This window comes from Benincasa hispida, chromosome 11 (genome assembly GCF_027475165.1).
Source record: "Benincasa hispida cultivar pf3 chromosome 11, pf3_genome.v1.1, whole genome shotgun sequence".
In the NCBI taxonomy this organism is placed as follows: Eukaryota; Viridiplantae; Streptophyta; class Magnoliopsida; order Cucurbitales; family Cucurbitaceae; genus Benincasa; species Benincasa hispida.
This window is the reverse complement of record NC_143488.1, coordinates 82,662,282-82,681,712: the sequence shown is the minus strand read 5'-3', so window position 1 is coordinate 82,681,712 and position 19,431 is coordinate 82,662,282. Positions and strand designations below refer to the sequence as shown.

Sequence of the window (19,431 nt, the reverse complement as noted above, 5' to 3'; positions counted from 1 at the left end):
ATTTTGGTCCATTTACTTTTTAAATATTGATTTTAGCCCTTTTACTTTTAAATTTTGTATTCTCAAAACATCAATTTTGGCCCATATATTTTGAAAAGTGGTCATTTTTCTCTCTTCATTTTTTATTTCTATCTCATTTAATTCCTTTCAATTAAAATTCATTTTAGCATGAATTTGTGTACAATAATTTCCATTGCATATAAAAATTTGTATTAAAATTTTGCAATCAAATTGGTCACTTATTAAGGGTATAAGAATCAAGACTAAGTCATAATTATACAATAAAATTTGACACTTAATGTCAGAGAGAATTTTTTTTTTATGATAGAAACTAAATTATTACAAATTTCAAAGTATAGAGACTAATTAAATTGTTATTTGTTAAAGTTTGAGGAACTACATTATTACAAATTTGAAAGTATATGAACTAAATCATTACCAATTAATGTTCAAGAACTAAATTATTTTTTTAATACAACTGCAAATGGGGATCGAATCTTTGACCTCTAAATAAAAAGGTCATATCAATTACTATTGAGTTAAGTTCACTTTGACATAAAAACTAAATTATTACTTCTATAAAAATTAGGGATCAAAAGTATTTTTTAACCTATATTAATATATAAATATTATATTAAAAAGAAATTCAAAAAATATTCAATTAAGCAACTTTACAAGCTTGACCAACTATAATTCAAGAAAAATAAAATAAAAACAATTTTTACCCCAAGAAATAAAATAAATTGTACTGTGGGTCGATTCAAATGTCATTCAAAAAGTTCAAACTAATTGGTTGATTTAAACTTTAATCTAAGCTTAACTCTTAAAATAGTACTGCAGATCTGTTGAATCTTGGCAAAGTGCATTTTTTTTCCTATTATTTATTTTAAGGACAGTTATAAATATAGCAATCATACTTGAAGTATTAACAGATATAACATAATGTAAATAAATCACAAATACGAAAAAAAAATTAAATAGTCTATCAGTGATAAATCATATCATTAGTAGGAGTCTAACCGTTATAAACTATATCGCTGGTAAGAGTCTATTTGCAACAAAAGTCTATCACATATAGACTTTACTATATTTACATTTTTTTTAGAAGGTTACTATACACTTGGTTATTACTCATACAAATGCTACCCATTATAAATATCCTTTATTTTATTCTTTTACATGCAAACCACTGGTGTTAATATAATAGCTCGACATATAAATGGGATTCTTTCTTTTCTTTTTTCTTTCTTTATTAGAAACTAAATTTTTAATCTCGACATTACAAACTTTATATCTAAGTTTCTAATTATCATTTCTTCATGTTTTTCCATTTGAATGTTTCACACTGGTCATGAATGGGAAGACTTTAAAATATTTTACATATATAAACGTGATGTTGAGATGAAAAATAAGTGGAAAATGCTCTCAGCATTTGTCTTATTGCTTATAATTATAAATTTTGGTATTTATGAGTCCAAATCTTTGAAATTTCTTTTCCATTCTTTAGTTATATGTGGAAAAAAGATAGAAATTAAATTATTACCATTATGAGTATATATTGATTAAATTTTGCTAGGTATATGTCTTTCTACCTAATATTGAAATCTATTTATTTTGGAGTGTAGATGATATATAGACTCACATAGGGGTTGTTTGACATACTGAGATAATATAGGATGTGGAGAGTTTTGATGTCTGGAGAATTCTGATGTCTGAGGAGTTTTGATCGAATATGAATGATCGAGTATGTTCAAACACTGAGATGATATACGATACACGAAAGGAAAAATGATGGTGAGATACGAAACACGTTCCGAAAATGAGTCACAAACAATTAAAATCGGTGAGATAGAATAATCGACTTCCAAATACTGAGATGATATAGGATGTGGGAATATACTATCTCATGTTGGGCCCAAAAATGAATTTATCTTTCGAGACTTGAACCTCTTTGGTCTCATTCTGTGAATAGCATGTCTTGACTTAAATCTATTTAAACTTTATTAAGTATATCGAAGTCTAGTGAGATTTATAGTAATTAATAAAAGATATTGGCATATGGTTAACATTTTTCTTTATATGTTTAGTTAAATAATGCATTATTTCTATGCTTAAAAATATACCATATTCATAATTTTTACATTAAAAAGTATATGATTTTTTTATATACTTAAAAGTAAATAGTTTAGGCCAAAGCAATAACATAACTCAATTGACATACAATTGATTATTTAGGTAATTAGCCATACAACATCTTTTGATGATTCTATAAGTAATCACCCTATATTACGATCAATAAATTGTATGTTTAGATTATTCTCCTATGTTGATTTTATGCCCCGTTATTTTTAGATAATAGTAGTTTTCATTAAATAGGAGCGATTTTTCATATGTTGATTTTCTTCCATTTATCTGCTTATTTAGAAAAAGAAAAATAGAGTGATAATTTCTTTTTATTGTACTTTGGTGGAGAACAATTTTATTTAGGTGATTTTTAGTTGATTATAAATGGAATTAAATAAAAATAGCTACAAATCATTACAAAGAGTTTTGATTGATTCACTTGTGAAAATCTAAAGTTTAAATTGATACAACTACTAGTTCATAGTCTTAATTAATTGAAACGCAACTCCAAAGTTTAAGGATATGAATAGATATTTGCTTTATAATAATTTTATATCATACGATATATATGAACATATATTTTCGTAATATTCATTTAATTATATGACCCAAAATATCAGTCTCCTCAAAATAAAATACAGATTTAAAACTTATAACTCTATGGTTAGAGATTTTTGATAAAGGGCTAAAAGATCACGGGTTCAATATATGATAGCGGTCTACTTAGAATTTCTTATGAATTTTCTTGACACCTAAATATTGTAAGAACAGGTGGATTGTTCCATAAGATTATCAAGACATACGTAAACCGATCCAGATATTTATGGATATTAAAAAAAAATGAAAACAACATGATATTGTTAATATGAAGACAAGGAGGTATAGTGTTTGACAAGATGTGTGCATTATCCATTGTTAAATTAAAGGTGAGAGTGTTTATACTTTGAAAAGATGAAGAAAAAAAGTTTAATATATGGGACAAAGAACTGTGGACTTTACAAGAGATTTTGGCTCTCAACATGTGATCAAAAGCTTTTTAAAGGGTATCTTTTTGGGAAAGGCTGCCCCCAATTAACTTATTAAAGCATTCTTTTTTTTTTTTTTTAATTATGTATTTGCTTTCATATCCTTTGCTTTTTCTTTCCCATTTTGAAATTGAAAGTGTGCATTGATTTTCATGTCACAGTAGAATTTAGTTGGGTTTGGCACATTTAATATAATTATTTTCTATTTTCTAAGTATATAACTGACTTTGATTGACTGTTGATGGAACTTTTAATGCTTTATTAAATTTAAGTACTATTTCTCACCTTTCTTTTCAACCAAACACATTGTAAAAAATAATAATAATGTTCATTGAAATGATAAAATAATTAAAATTTTCACTTATTAAAGGCCAACTACCATTTTTCAATTTTTCTTTGGAATTGGGAATTTGTCGAACTTCTACTTTAATATTTGGCTCTTTAATTTTTTTTTTTTTTAATTTCATTAATTCTTTAGTTTGATATCCTCCATTTTCTAAAGTTCTCAATTAGTCCTCTTATAATTAAAATTAAAAATTTTATTAAGAAAAAGTTTCGCATGTCATCAAAATTATGATTTGATGGGATATTTTTCCCGTCCTTCAATGAATGTTATGAGACCTTTTTTTTTATATAATTAGGGCTTGAAATTAGACCGTTCATGCACTTGCGACAATGGAAGTGTGGCTTTCCTGCAACATTTTTTATAATGTCTCTTTCCCCGATGAGAAACTTAAAGAGATTTAATAGAGTGTCCTTTACGTTATCTAAAGACTTTTATATATCTCCAGAGTGTTCTCGATTAATATATTTAGTTTTCAAAATAAAAAATTATGGTTTCACTAACCTATTTACTCAAACGATGCATGTCACATGCAACCCAATTGATCTATTAACCAAATATAACTTGATGATACATTTTCTTTCTTAAATAATATATAGCATGCCCATATATGGAATTGTTAGCTTACAATTATACTATAAATTTAGAACTAGTTTAAAGTTTTTTGGTTACTTTTATATCTTTGCATCTCCCTTGCAAGTATTTCAAAAAATTGGAACAAATGGATAATGAACTAAAGAATATTGATAATAAATAAATAAAAGTACACCTACTTTCATTAGATCAAGGGTATCCATCATAAATACACCTTATTTTTCCTAAAGGGAGATTAATAAAGCAAACTGATCCCTGATTTAATTCCCAATTTTCCAGCTTAGGATGCTCTATCACAAATATTTGTGAATATTACCTTCTCCGAGGATATGTTTAGAGCGATTCTAAGATGATTAAAATCACTTTGAAACGTATTTTTAATCATTCAAAATAAATTTTGATAATATGAATATTGTATTTGAGTGTAAAATTAAATATTAAATTAATTTTGAGTGATTAAAGATGTATTTTGAAATGACGATGTTGAATTTAACGAAAGTAAATTTAACAATTTTAAGTTCACTCTCAAACAAGCACTCATATGTATGGTGCATAAGCCTCCTTAACATCCTCTGACCTACTAACTTTATATATATATTTGGCTGTGAAATGCCTTTCAACTACACACTTAATATTTTCTACTATTTTACTCTCAATTTTTCTTTAAAAATCTATCTTTTTAGTCTCCAAATTTTAAGATTAGTCGTGTTTAGTCTCTGAATTTTCAAAAATACCTTTTTAATTCTAAAATTTCAGGCAGAGTTGTACTTCGTCTCTAAGTTTTCAAAATGTACATTTTTTGTCCAGAATTTTTAATGAAGGTTTTAAAGGTCAATAAACTAAAAGTCCATTCTACCTCTTACTCGGAAAAAACATAACAAAACTTAAAAAAAAAAAAAAAAAAAAAAAAAAAAAAAAAAAAACTCTAAATAAGATATATATATGAATCTAAAATGAAAATACCGGAATAAAATATGCTTGCAAATAAAATTACACTAATGAGTTTTAACAAAACTCAATCAATTTCATTTTGTAAGTTGTAGCATCATATGAAACTAATTATAGAGTTTTTGACCAGTTTGTGTTCTTTAAAACGCCTTGATTGAGTTCATCTCTATTAATATATGAAAATTCAGAGCCAACTGTAGCTTCTTGGCCTTTGAACGTGTGATTGATCCTGGAAGTAACATCAGGACACATTGGTTCATATCACAATATTGAAGAGTTCATCAATGGGAACCCTTTCTAACCCCAAATAATTTGAAGGAAAACCATGAGCTCAACAATGTTGTGAGCATCTAATTTTGTTGCCTTGTAGAGCTGTCTAAACAACCATACTAAACACACCCCATAGTTGTACACGCACACCGAACTCTATTAAGAGTGGGAGGAATATCATATACGCCACATTGTTTGATTTGTTAGAGAACAAACTTCTACCAATCATCTACAAAATGTATGCTTGAGCATATATACCTTGCTACAACTATCTCTTTTGCATCTTCATTTGACTTTGAAAATTGGGATACTAATCAGAGTAAGCTTAATCTAGAGCCTTGAAGGGCATTATTATCTGAAATTCCACCAAGTAATAGGAATGTTCATTTTCACCACAGGAACTCGCTCCAAACGAGTTGAGAAACAAGGGACGCAGGGAGGGAAACAAGTTGTTACAGATGTATGCAATACATAACCAAAGCTAAATGTCACAGATTTTCCAAGTCAAGATTGGTTCGTGAAGCTTGTATCTTTTGTAGTGCGATAGACTTCATGGGAGACATAGCTACATATTACATGTTTTGGTCTAATAATATATTAGGAGCTACATCACTCATGAGGAAGCATCTTTTGGTCAAACGGAATGTATCTTAGTTAAACTCACTTGGTTATATTATTAAACTTATTTCAAACCTTTTCTAATTCATCTTATCATCTACAGAGGTCATGTTCCAGATGTATTCGTGACTTTTAGAGAATTTATCAATCTTTTACTTACCTGATCAAAATATAACATGTATGACAGACATGCACCTCCGCCTAGTCCTAGAAGTAGAAAAGACGTGTTTAGAAGGAGAAAATTCTAGGAGATGAGTTATTGTCCTCAATTGTACTTGATGAAGTTCCTACCACAACATTGCAAACATGTCTTCTATCACTTAACTTAAAACGCACAAGATTGTATTTGTCCTTTCACTTCAATGGTGATGATGCCAACACCTAGATGACAATATTATGTTTCATATGTTGATAGTGAGGCCTAGTCTCTCATCACATGCTCACAAACGTAGACATTGATGTGGAGAGCATCACGAAACTTAGTACCCTAGAAAACCTATAGAGAAACCATAAAAACAAAATTGGGCACCAAGGGCTCGTCCTCAACAACTAGCTCATAAGCAACAATGTTCATCACCTTGTGCCACTCATTAAGTTTTGACTAATCACATGTATTTATCATTTATGTTTCTTAAATGTGAAGGAATTTATTTTTCTTATCAATTTAATAAAAAAATAAAATTTAAAAAAAATTATGTGTGTTGTTAATAAAAACAATGGAGTTGATAAAACAAATATAATAAAGTAAAAATAAAAATATATCTAGTTATAAATTATTAAAGATTCTGTTTAGTAGAGAATTTGGATTCTGTTATTTGATTTTTAGATTTACTGAGTTAAGTATGTGGTTGGCAGACAACCCAGATTCTGTTTCGGACAACTATCTTCAAATTCTGTGATCCAACAGCATAAACTCTGAAAACAATTTTTCATTGTATCCTGGTTTTTTTAAAAAAAAAATTAAAATGAAAAATTATATTAAATAAAGATAAAAAAAAACATTTAAAAAAACATAATATATCATTGTATAAATTCAATTATTTTTTAACAAAGATAAGATGCATTATGTAATGAATTATATAATGTTACATAATAATAACTATTTTATTTTTTAACCTACATAATATTCATAAATAAATTAATAGTAGTTTATGTCAATTAAATATTAGTGTGTAACTATAACTAGTTTTATCATTAGTATCAAACACATTTTAAACAATTTTCTAAATTAGAATTCAATTTCTAAATCTATTAACAAACATATTTAAAAACATAAAATACAATTATGTTTTCATTGAATCTCTTGATTTTAGATTTCTGTTTTTAAATTCTCTACCAAATAGACTCAACTAAAAGTAAGGATTTTTTTTTCTTTTGAGAATATGCACAAGGTAGGGAATTGAGTCCTAAACCTTGAAGTAAATTATATAAGTTTAATTACACAAAAGAAAAAACTATATAAAAACATATTTAAAATAACTGTTTAAACATTTAGAAGACGTTTGGGGCGAGAAGTTAATTATTATAATCCTAGATTATTATATTAGGTTATAATAGTTTGTGTTTTAGGTATAGATTATTTTAGTTTGGATTATAATAGTATATGATTGAAGTGTAAACTATTTTAGTTTGAGAAAGAAATAGTAAACACTATAGCAAATAATAAGAAAAATGATGAATATAAAATAGCAACTACGGTAACAAATGGAGATTTTGAAATAGTGTCTCCAAAATACTATTTACTGTAGTGATGAATGATTATTATAATCTTAGAATAATTCTTATCTCAAACGCTTTCTTAAAGGTAATTAAAACTAGTTTTATAGTTTTTAAGTATAATATCAAATATATTTAAAACAACAGAGTAAAATTAATACCATTTTTAAAATTTCTTATCAACTATATATATATAAATGAAAACATGAAATATAATTATTATTATATATATATTTGTAAAGAGAGAGAGAAGGGTAAGGAAGGGGAGAGATTGGGATGTGAGAATGGAAGGATTGGAAGTGATTTGACAAGACAATAAGAAGAAAGAAAGTGTAGTGTAGTGGCATCAAAAGAGGTAATCAGATTATGACATTTGACCTGACCTTTCAATCCCAAAAAACACAACAAACCAAACATTAATAAAAAGAAAAACAGACCATCCATAAAACACAAACTCTGAATACTGTCCCCAAAAACCCTAACTCTGTCTACACACAAACAAAACAAAACAAAACCCTCTTTCTTTCTCAATTGCAAGAGGGTAAAACAAATTCTATGGTTAAAATATGTTTTTTTAGGATTATTTGTTTTATTGTTAGGAGTAGTAGAGGAGGGGTAGGTTGTTGTCATCATGTAATCAACAAGCCGAGAATCAAACAACAAAATCGATATATATATTTTATGTGGTTTATTAACGGTATGTTAGCTATATCTATAAATAGAGAGAGAAGAATGTTTTATTATTTTGAGAAGCAACGACTTTATGTCAAAAAATTCGTGAACTTTTCAAAAAAAAAAAAATTCTAATTAATAAGACTAATATTTTAGTAATGCTTAAAAAATTATAAATTTCTAAACTTTTGATATTGTGTCTAATATGTTACTATCATATTAAAAAAAGAACTAAAATTAATTGATTCATTAATGAATAGAACTATAAATTTTGAAAGTTTAGATATGAATTTAAAAACAAAATTGAAATATTTAGGACTACATTAGATAAATAAAATAGATTTTGAGATACAACTTTATTTTTATCTAATATGGTATTAAAATCCATGAAACTTGAGTATTCGATCAAAAGAAATTAAGATCCGACCCGCGAATGATGAACTCAAAGAGACACTATCATGAAGAATATACTAAGGATCCCACATCGTAAAAAAATCTCATAATCTTTATAAAATATATATACAAATCTCCAAAGTTGAAATAAACGTAATAATATGATTAAAATATGTGGGAAAAGGCACTGATTCTTAGATGGGTAATTTAAGGGTATGACCCATCCACCTCCCCCTTCTGACTAACACAGAGTTTTGTGGGTTTTGGTAAAGATGTTTAGTACAACAGTTGTTGATTGTAATGGGACTCTTCATTAAAACACACACATAAACACAAGTTTTTCTTCTTTTCTTTTTTTTTTTTCTTTTTTTTTTTCCCTTTCAAAACTCTCTCTTTCTGGGTTTTGTTTTGTTTTCATTCCTTTTGCTGCCCTTTTGGTTCCCTCTGGATCATGTCTGTCATTGTATGTATCTTGCACTACACTCTGTTAACTGCAGTTTAATTAACACCTTCAATCCTCCATTGGTTTTTCTATTATATCTTAAACAGACACATTCTCGAGAAGCATTTGAGGCAAGAAGTTGATTATTATACTCTTAGATGATTATAGTTAAATTATAATAGTTTGTGCTTCGGGTGTAGATTATTTTAGTTTGGATTATAATGGTATGTGTTTAAGGTGTAAATTATTTTAATTTGAGAATGAAATAATAAACACGGTAGCAAAAAATAAAAAAATGATAAATGTAAGATAATAAAAGTTGTAGCAAATAATAAATACCATAGTAAATAGAGGTTTTGAAATTGTGTTGACTATAGTTAATTTGGAGTTTTGAAATAGTATTTATTGTACCAAGAGATGTGGTTATTATAGCCTTAGAATAGTTGTTGCCCCCAAACACCCCCTTAATTATTAAATGCTTTCTCTCTATTTTTCTTTTTCCTTTTTTTTTTTTTGTTTTTTAACTACTTTAGGGGCGTATAAGGCAAGAAGTTGGTTTTTATAGTCCTAGATTATTATAATTTGATTATAATAATTTGTGTTTAGGGTGTAGATTATTTTAATTTGAGTTATAATAATATGTGTTTGAGGTGTAAATTATTTTAGTTTGAGAAGAAAATAGTAAATACTGTAATAAACAATAAAAAAAAATGATGAATGTAAAATAGTAAAAACGGTAGCAAATAGTAAATTCGGTAACAAATGGGATTTTAAAATAGTATTGACGGTAACTAATTAGAATATTTACTATAAAAAGAGATGGTTATTATAGTCTTAGGATAATTTTTGTTTCGAACGGCCTTTTGTGTTTGTGTTGTGTGGAGTGTGCGCATTTGTCCATTGTGTATTTGTAGGATTTTTATTGGGTCATTTTAAAAAGTGGAGCTAGTTTTGTTGGAAATCCAAACATTTTTGTTGGTTGATTTACTTTCATTTTCTCTCAATGAGGAAATTGTTCGATGAGGTTGCAATAATGTAACTGATGGTTTTTTAACTATTTGATATATGAGAGAGAAAGTATCTTAAGGGAACATGTAGATTTTCAAATCTACATTAAGTGATTGCCTCTCGTTGAATAATTTTTCCTCGTTACGACTCTTGATACAATTGATCTCCCATCAATTAGGGTTAGTTTTTCATTTAGTTGACTTAATTTTTTATATAATTTTGTCTATTTGTGACAATTTATCAACTATCAAATTCAATCTACTTTAAAATGAGTTTTCTATTAACCAATATGAACATAACTCAACAGACATATTATACTAATAATGTCTAACATAACCAACAAAAGATGACACCATGTTGTTGGTAATAAGCAACAAGTCAAATGCTTTAGAACCAAGTTAAATGCCTTTCCATGATCTACAATGGGGCTTCATGGAATCCTTTGGACTTTAGCTCAACTTTATATGTGAGGTGCACAACCTTAGAAATTTCAATCTCTAATCTCTTGGTCGATGATACATGACTTAATCAATTAACCGATATTGATGAGGGTTAGCAATTTTATATTGTTATTAATTTTTATAGACCCACTTTATTTCCAAATAAATTGTGGTGCATGAGATTTGGGGACTAAGGTCCATGTGCTATTATTCTTGATGAATGTTGAATATTCATCATCCCAGCTTTGTAGTTTGTACCATATACTCACAAACATTGCTTTTTTGTTGTATATGTGAGCAGTTTAGGCTTAGATGTACCGACCTAGCTATATGTAGCCACAGGGTGAATAAGAATTTGTGTTATGATTTTCTCATATATTAAGGCACTTAAATTCTACCATATACCATGACGGATCCAAAAGTTTTGTTAACTTAAAATTTAAAATTATGTATGATTTCAAGACTAACAAAATCTTTTTTAGAATATATTTTCATTTAGATTTCAAACTAAATCTACAATTACATTAATAAAAAGAAAAATTACACATGCGATCCCTGTAATTTAGTTTAGATTGCATTTGGATCTTTCTATTTTCCTCTTTCCTTTCTTTTCTAATATCTTTTCATGTTCTTCTTCTTCCCTACCTTCGTTCCTTATTCTTAGGATAAAAACTAAATATATAAAAGTAGTTGAAGCTTGAAAACTAAGAGTGTGTTTGGATTACATTTTCAAGTGTTTAATTTAAAAAATAAGTTATTTTGAAAAAAATTGAAGTATTTAGCAACCACTCAAAATATCTTTTTGAGTGTATTTTAATCAATTTTTATCAAAAATATTCAAATAAAAATGAATTTTTGAAAAACACTTTTTTCTTACGTCAATTCAAATGGACCCTAAATATATCTTAAAATATTAATCTCCAAATTCTTGACATCTTGAAATCGTCGACAATTATTAAACTTAAGAAATGGCAAATGTATGTGTAAAAATTGATAAAGAAACTGAATCTCAAAGGAGAAAAAACAAAAGACACGTTTGGTGAAAGAATATGTTTGGGAGTAATTATAAAATGGTCAAAATCACTTTTGTTATTTTTAAAATCATTATAAAACATATTTTTAATGATCAAAAACCAATTTGTACAAAATGAAAATCGCAATTAAAAGTGAAATTAAATATTAAATCAATTTTGAGTGATTAAAGTTGAGTTATTTTGAATGTAAAAAAATTATTAACAATTTCAAAACCACTCCTAAACATACACTAATTCTTATGGAGGTTGTCCAGCAAAACTACATTCTGAGCGATAGTGAAGCTTTCTTTCATAATGATGTAATGAGCAAGAGGTTCTTTTAAGATCTTGGCTACCATCATTAAAATTTTTCCGTAGAACTTGGGCATAAAAACACCTTTGACGAGATCACATGTACAAACATTTGAGAGATTCTCAAACTCGTAGGGGAAGAAAATTTATAGATGAAATCAAATATACAGTATTTATTCGATTGTTGGGGGAAAATCGATCTCCCCTCTTTGTCTCATTGTCAAGGTTCTGATCATTTGATTTCACCCCTACTCTTATATTTAGCATTGTTCATGAGAACAAAGTCTATTCTTGTAGACAGAAAATAGAGAACTCTATAGTTGTAGAAGTAATGGTTGAGTTTGTGAATACTTTGTAATAGTTGACTTTCTAATATTATTGATTTACACTTTTAGAGCTCTGACTCATTAAGTTGGGCTTTCAATTTGCAGCCCATTCTCCCAACTTAGCCCTAAACCCCTTTAGGGCCCATTTACAACACTTTAGTCTTTAAATTTTAATTTGTAATAATTTAATCTCTATATTTTCAATTTCGTAATAATGTAGTCCTTGAACTTTACTATATAATAATTTAGTCCTTATACTTTAAAATTTATAATGATTTAATCCCTATTTTAAAAATTAATGTTAAATTTGAATAAGATTTCTTACATAGATAAAGCAACAAATTAAATGGAAACTTAATACTTTTATAAAATACATAATCTACATCCTAAAATAATAAAAATTGACATCTAGTTTTAATAATTTCTTTTACGTTAAGGACTAAATTGTTACAAATTTGAAAGTACAAGGACTAAATTCTTACAAACTAAAGTTCAAGGACTAAATTATTACAAAAATAAAACTACATGGACTAGATCATTACAAATTAAAGTTTAGGGACCAAATTGTTACTGTAATAAAAGTATAGAGACCAATAATGTTTTTTATAATCGTATAAATATTAAATATTTGGGATTTGAATGTCTGAGTTTAAAATGTTCAGGATATGTACGATAATCAATATCTGAAAATTAAATGTGTTCAATTTACCAATTTTATATATAGAAATTAAAATTAAATAATTACTTAATTAAATACAAAAAACCAATTATTATAGTCATCAAATAAATTTAACATTATTTAATCAATAAAAATAAAAATAAATGAATACTTTTATATTAAACCTTTATTAAACATAATTTATTTAAGATAATTACTAAAAATAATTAAAATATTGATAATCATCATCATAATAATAATTCATATTAAATACTTGAGATAGCCTAAAATAGTAACTATAAGATATTAGTTAAAATTTATTCAGTCTAATTAATATATTAAACTATATTTTTATTGCTCATCTCCCAAACATAAGACTTTTGCAAAATATTAAAAAAAACCATCCCAGATGAATTTTGAAGTTCCCTAGAGTTTAAAATTTGAAATTATGTAAAATAAATAAAGACATTAAATGTTTGTCTAAAATTCTATGGAAAAACTGTGAAACAAATAGGTCTTGGGAAAATGGAGTGCTAAATTGAAAAATAACCAAAATTGAAAAAGTCTGGTTTATCGATTTTGCGCCTGTAATTAAACTGTATTTACCATTTTTATGCACTTATCTACATATTTCCACCCAGTTTATTTTCTTCCACAAGACCTTTATTTCGCTTTCTAAGAGAAATTTTTGTGGGCATTTATAAGCAAAAACTGCTACCTTATTTCCATGGCAAAGTCTTCCAGAATATGATATCTATTGGCAAAGCTAAAACCAAGTATGTTTGAATGGTTTGGTTTCTAAAGAATCTAAATTTTTTAAATGGATATCAAAGAGGCGAATCAGGTTGAAGTTAAGTTGTCCATCAGTATCAGAATCATATTCCTAAGCTTTGTTCTCACGTATCTCTATAAGCTTTACTAAAGAAAGGATTTATATATATATATATATATATATAGGTCATTGGCAGACACTAATCTACTTCCAAGCTTCAAAGATGCCCCATATCAGAAGCAAAACAAGACCATCAACCACCAAGTTCTTTCCACCTTCCTCTCCCTCTCTCAAAATTTTCACTTTGTCTCTCTATCTAACTGTTCTAAACTATAGGGTACCCTGACCGAGGATGTCGGGACAGGGAAGAAATGGTTCAGGGCGCTACAAAGAAATGAGTAGATAGAAGTTTTATTGAAGGATGGTGGGTGTTTTCACTACCTTCTTTTTCAATGAATCACTTTGAGGAAAAACCAAATCTTACCTTATAAACTCGTGGTTGGATGCAGCCTTTTTGCCGTGTGTTGCTGTTGGCTTTGTGAGGCATGTTGCTGATTCTCCTGGATGATTGTCCCATTCATTCAATATCAATAACACAGATCTAGTGTATTGTATAAATCAACTTTATCTATGAGATAGAGAGTAGAGACTTTTGCTTGTACTTGCCTATGTTTTTCTTGAGCATATACAAGTTTTAGATTTGATTCTAACCAAATCCTTATTCCTTTGTACCAAAAAGGTCCATCTTCCTAACACATGGTAGATAAGGAAAATATATTTAACTCAAACTCCAAAAGATTAATTAACATAGATTGTAATTGTAAAGTTTTTGGTCACTGTTATATTTGAACTCACCTTCCTTGGCTTGTGAAATCTGCTTATTCTTCTTCCAATGCACTGGGTAATCAGTCTGGCTCCTAAATTATACAGGGTCTTCACTTCAACTCTGATTGTAAATTATATCTTTTGGTCCTCCCTCCTTCAGTCCAAGAAAAATCACTCCTAAAATAATCCAAAACTAAAATAATATCATCTAACAAAGAAAATGATGAATAATTTATATAAACAGAGTGAAGGAAAATAGACATCCAAGGAATTTTCAAGTTAGTCAGATACTTACAGCCATTAAGCCATATTCTCAAAGACCTGTTACATCGATGCTGTTACCAGAGTCAAAACAGAGATTGAGTAATTTGAAAGGCCATTGTGATTTTGTGATAAATAGTGTATTGAAATTCAATCGTACTACAAAATTATTCATAGACCACATTTCTTGAATTTTCTTCCTCCTTGCCATGTAGAAAAACACAGCCAATTGAAAGCAGGAAACTCAAATGCCTCAATATCAATGTGAATTATCTTAATGAGTTACATGTGATGCAAAGTACGTACCTTTTCCAAGAGTACTTTCCAGAGTTCTTTTAAGTTCTATAAAAATTTTGAAAAATGCTCATAATAAGCTAAAAGGAAAAAATTTTACCCACAACACAGGATCGATTCTAAAAGTTGTACTACCTTTTGAAAAATCATATCAAATGCACCCTAAATAAAACTGAAGAGTGAATAGACGCAAGGTCCATCCATAATATCTACTTGAATTATATGACACAAACAAGATCATTTCAATGAGGGGTAAAATTACAAGCCAAGTTTAATAAGAAACACAACCCTAAAGACCAGACCTATACGGTACTACAATAATCTTCATATCTAAAATCTCTAACAGTCAAAGCAAGTGCAATGATCCAATATCATAAGATGTTGAATAAGCTATTAACTACAACCATACTGGAGAACACAAGAGCCCACTTTCAAGACAATTAAACATTTAAACCAGTTGGTAAGGGTTAAGTAAACAAGCATCAGACATCGGTAGCTTATCATAAATAACATTCCCTTTAGTTTACAAGCAACACTAGAAGTTACCAATACAAGCTACACAACACAGCACAATCAGAATGTACAAATATTTTATGTTTAGTCATGGCTCCTGTTAATTCCTCATAAGCCTTGGAGTTGCCTAAGATCAAATACAACTTCTCTAACCAAGCTTACTAGGTCATGTACTGCCTTGACATCCATCTCTCCTCATATCTCCCAAAGGAGTTGGCTAAATAAGGTGCCTCCGTAACGTTGAGGGAATCAGGTTCTATTCCGTAATCTGTCAGTGGTCTGTGTTCAAGAACTTCATCGTGACTTTTCACGAAATCAGGAATCTCAACCTCTCCCTTTTTTATATCTTCTGAAAGATACTGAAGGCGGCTCACATACTTGATTTTCCAGTACAATCTACCAAAAGAGAATAAATCTTATCAAACAAAGTACACAATATGTGAAGCATCAATTATTCGAGATATGTGTTAATACAGCACTAAAACTATGAAAATTTCTGCTGCAAAAGCCAATGATAATAAAATTGCAAAAGAAATAGTAGACTTCTCAAAGTTTATGAAATCGGAAAGAAGAAAAGCAATTTCTAACTGAAGCACTTATAAGAAGAATATGGATCCTATCCATCAACCTAAAGCTGGAAAATTATAAAGAAACAGTTTTAATAATGTTATATCTTAATTTAATTAAAGAACAATAATCAAATTCAACAAGTTAGTTACATTTGAAAACCAGTATAGTGAACACACTCACCCGCCACTAAGGAAAAAACGGCCAAAAGTTGCCAAGACAAGCCTCGAACGGAGACCAGGATGTACAAAGTAGAGAACTTGAAGTCTATCCTTGTAATCAGATGGAAGTTCTTCATAAATCCACCTCAAGATGGTGAGGCCTGGACAATTATCATCCTTCTGGGCGGTTGTATGAAAGTACACAATGCAAAATGGACCCTCTGACAATTCGTTCTGGAATTTATGGAAGATATATTTCTTCAGCCGCTCTCCACTTACAACCACAGCTGTGTTAAAAGAAATTTCATATTTAGAAAACACATTGGAGTTATCTGAATTCTTATACAGGAAAATATTAAACGATATTTTCTAAACAGAAGTTTGTGCTATAACCATCAGACCTATCTACTTTTTGGTGATGTCAAGAAGATATGGCCATGAATTGTTCATCAATAACTTAAGAAGATAGAGACTAAGAACACTACTATTAAGAGGTGGTTAACTATAAAATCTTCATGAACCTTTGTAAGGTCTAATTAGTCCAACCTCTAATTCAGTTTTCAACGGGTCTCAAAATTGTTAAACTAAACTAGTTCACAAAGATGATTTATTACATACAAAATTGGAAGTTCGTTGCTTAATTAGAAATTCAATTCGCTTAATAGATACAAGAATGAAAATTTCAAGGACCTATTAAATTTTCTATGAAAATACAGGATTATATAGACAAAAAGATTATGAAACTTGTAAGAACATTAAATTTATCATCTGGAGCTTTACTCAGAAGGGATTTATAATGAATTAGCAATTATTAACACATTAAAATGAAATTAAAATCTAATCAATTATTGATAGACAGTCCCGACCGAATAATTAGGCTGAATTATATACTGTCTAGTGAAGCAAACTAATGAATGAAAACGTAATCGTTCAATCAACTTCAACTACCGCAAAAGTCAAGAGTAATACAGAAGAGCTTCTTTACCAGGGAAGTATTTTCCAACGACGCGGAGGATGCGATTCCCAGTCTTGTCAGAGCCCTCAAGACGGACAAACTGCAAGAGATCGAGATCGGAGAAGTCCTCATCGGAGGGAAGGTTTTGAGCACAATCGTGCCAGTTGTCAGCCTCTTCAGACTCTCTATCTTTATCAGGCAAAAGCTGCCGCGGATCGATGCCGCCATCAGAAGGGAGAATGACGACTGAGAAATCGTTAGGGGTGCTGCCCATCTCTGCTTCGATCTTCTTCTCTCACTTTCACCTGATTTGTCTCGCGCTATTATAGCTGGGATGGAGTTCAGAAGCAAGAAATATCTCGAATTCGTGAAATTATTGAAAGAAAGTTCACATGATTGGACAAGATGATGTTGAGATCGCCATTGTTGGAGCTTTGATTCGAGGAGAGTTGTATAATTGTATTTTCGGAGTTAGGGTTTACAGTATCAGCGTCTTAGGTGATAAAATCTCTCTAATTGTGACGTCAATATTACGAAGATGATAAGATCGACATCTATTTTTTGACTTAAATGATAAAAAATAAACAAGAAAGTGAAATCTTAAAAAAAGCTTCTAACCAATATTTAGAACATTATTTTGTTTTCGATTTTTGTTTTTAAAAATTAAGGTTATCCATCCAAATTTTTTTATTTATTATCTACTGTGATTTAAAAAATTAAGTCAAATTTTAAAAACTAAAAAGATAGCATTAAAAAATTTATTTTATTTTTAAAATTTGACTAATAATTCAACCATAATATTTAAAAAAGATGCATGGAATAATATAATTTTTTAAAAAAATAAAATAAAATGATTACTAGACGAGACCTAAACTATCAATTTTATATTTAAAAGGTATCTAATTTAATAAATAAATAAATCTCTAAGCATGAGTGCCATTTGAACTAGGTTTTTATTGGCCCTAATTTAAAAAAAAATGTCAGTAAATTTCTAAATTTGTATTTTGTGTTTAATGGATGGTTAACATATTAATTTTTTTAAAAAAATAAATATATATTAAATTTAAATTTAAATTTTATATTAAGTAAATCCTAAACCATCCATCCAGAATCTAGTATGTTTAGGCTATCTTTGGGAGTTCACTTTTCCCCTTGTTAAAATGAATTTTCTATACAAGTTGATGTTTGATACACATAAAATTGATTTTAAGAAAAAATCTGAAATCACTAGAAATTGATTTTGAAATCACTAGAAATCGATTTTTGAAGTTTGAGTTGGTGGGTGATATAGGTCGAAGGTTTCAAATGAAAATATAAGAAAGTTGGGAGGAGATGAATCCTATTGGATTGAAGAAAAGATGCTCCAATGGATTCTTTATTCTTGAAGATTCATGATTCAATTTTAATTGCACCATTTAATTAAGAACAAGATCCCGTGATGAAAATTAATACAACACCATAAATTTAATGGTAAAAATTAAACTTTGTATATTTATAATTAATATATCTATTAGTACGTCTATAATGGACTCTTTGAGAGACTCAAATGTAACCAAGATTACTGAAAAACAAAAATGTTAGAATACGTGAGTATCAGAATTATTAAGAAACGGAAGAATGTTAGAACACGTGAGTAATCAAGGGCGCAAGGGAATGGGAAACGTGAAGCATGAAAATGGTTGAAAAAAGAATTGGGATGAAAACGTTCATAATGGAATGAGTTTGATATTATAAATCGAACCTAAAACACTCAATCCAAACATGAACTTTTGAATAATATTACATTACAAATTCATTTTATTACAGATTCCCAAACAATCACTAAGAGTTCAACATCGATATTAATGATTAATCAGAATCTTCTGTAAATACTTAAAAAAAAAATTAAAATAAATATACGACAGTTTAGAAGTATTAACAACGTAAGTATTAATTTAAATCATTTTTATAATTTTTCAACTTCCTAAAATATCTATTAATATTTATACTTAACCGATACTTTTTTTTTTTTCAAAAGATCTGATATGGATATTTCAATTCTTAAATATACCTCACACACACAAGGCCCATTGGCTAATAAGGTGCGATACATTTGTTTTTTTTTTTTTTTCTTTTGGTTCAATATGCTATATTTATAATTTGGTTTTAGTCAGAGATTTGAACCTCGTACCAAATATGTCT

At 28.5% G+C, this 19,431-nt stretch overlaps 1 protein-coding gene and 1 long non-coding RNA gene across 2 annotated transcripts; one reads left to right on the top strand and one right to left on the bottom strand.

Moving 5' to 3' along the window:
- Positions 1-13,859: 13,859 nt before the first annotated feature.
- Positions 13,860-14,384, top strand: LOC150032952 (uncharacterized). The gene is made up of 2 exons (XR_016524682.1): positions 13,860-13,938; positions 14,011-14,384. It is a non-coding gene; the product is annotated as an uncharacterized LOC150032952 (long non-coding RNA).
- A 1,137-nt stretch (positions 14,385-15,521) lies between these two features.
- Positions 15,522-17,854, bottom strand: LOC120091528 (SEC14 cytosolic factor family protein / phosphoglyceride transfer family protein). Its single transcript, XM_039049603.2, has 3 exons — positions 17,281-17,854; positions 16,318-16,582; positions 15,522-15,963 (listed from the first exon to the last, which is right to left on the bottom strand). Exons 1-3 carry the CDS (start codon positions 17,522-17,524, stop codon positions 15,729-15,731), a joined length of 744 nt encoding a protein of 247 aa, XP_038905531.1. The 5' UTR covers positions 17,525-17,854; the 3' UTR covers positions 15,522-15,728.
- Between the last annotated feature and the right edge of the window lie 1,577 nt (positions 17,855-19,431).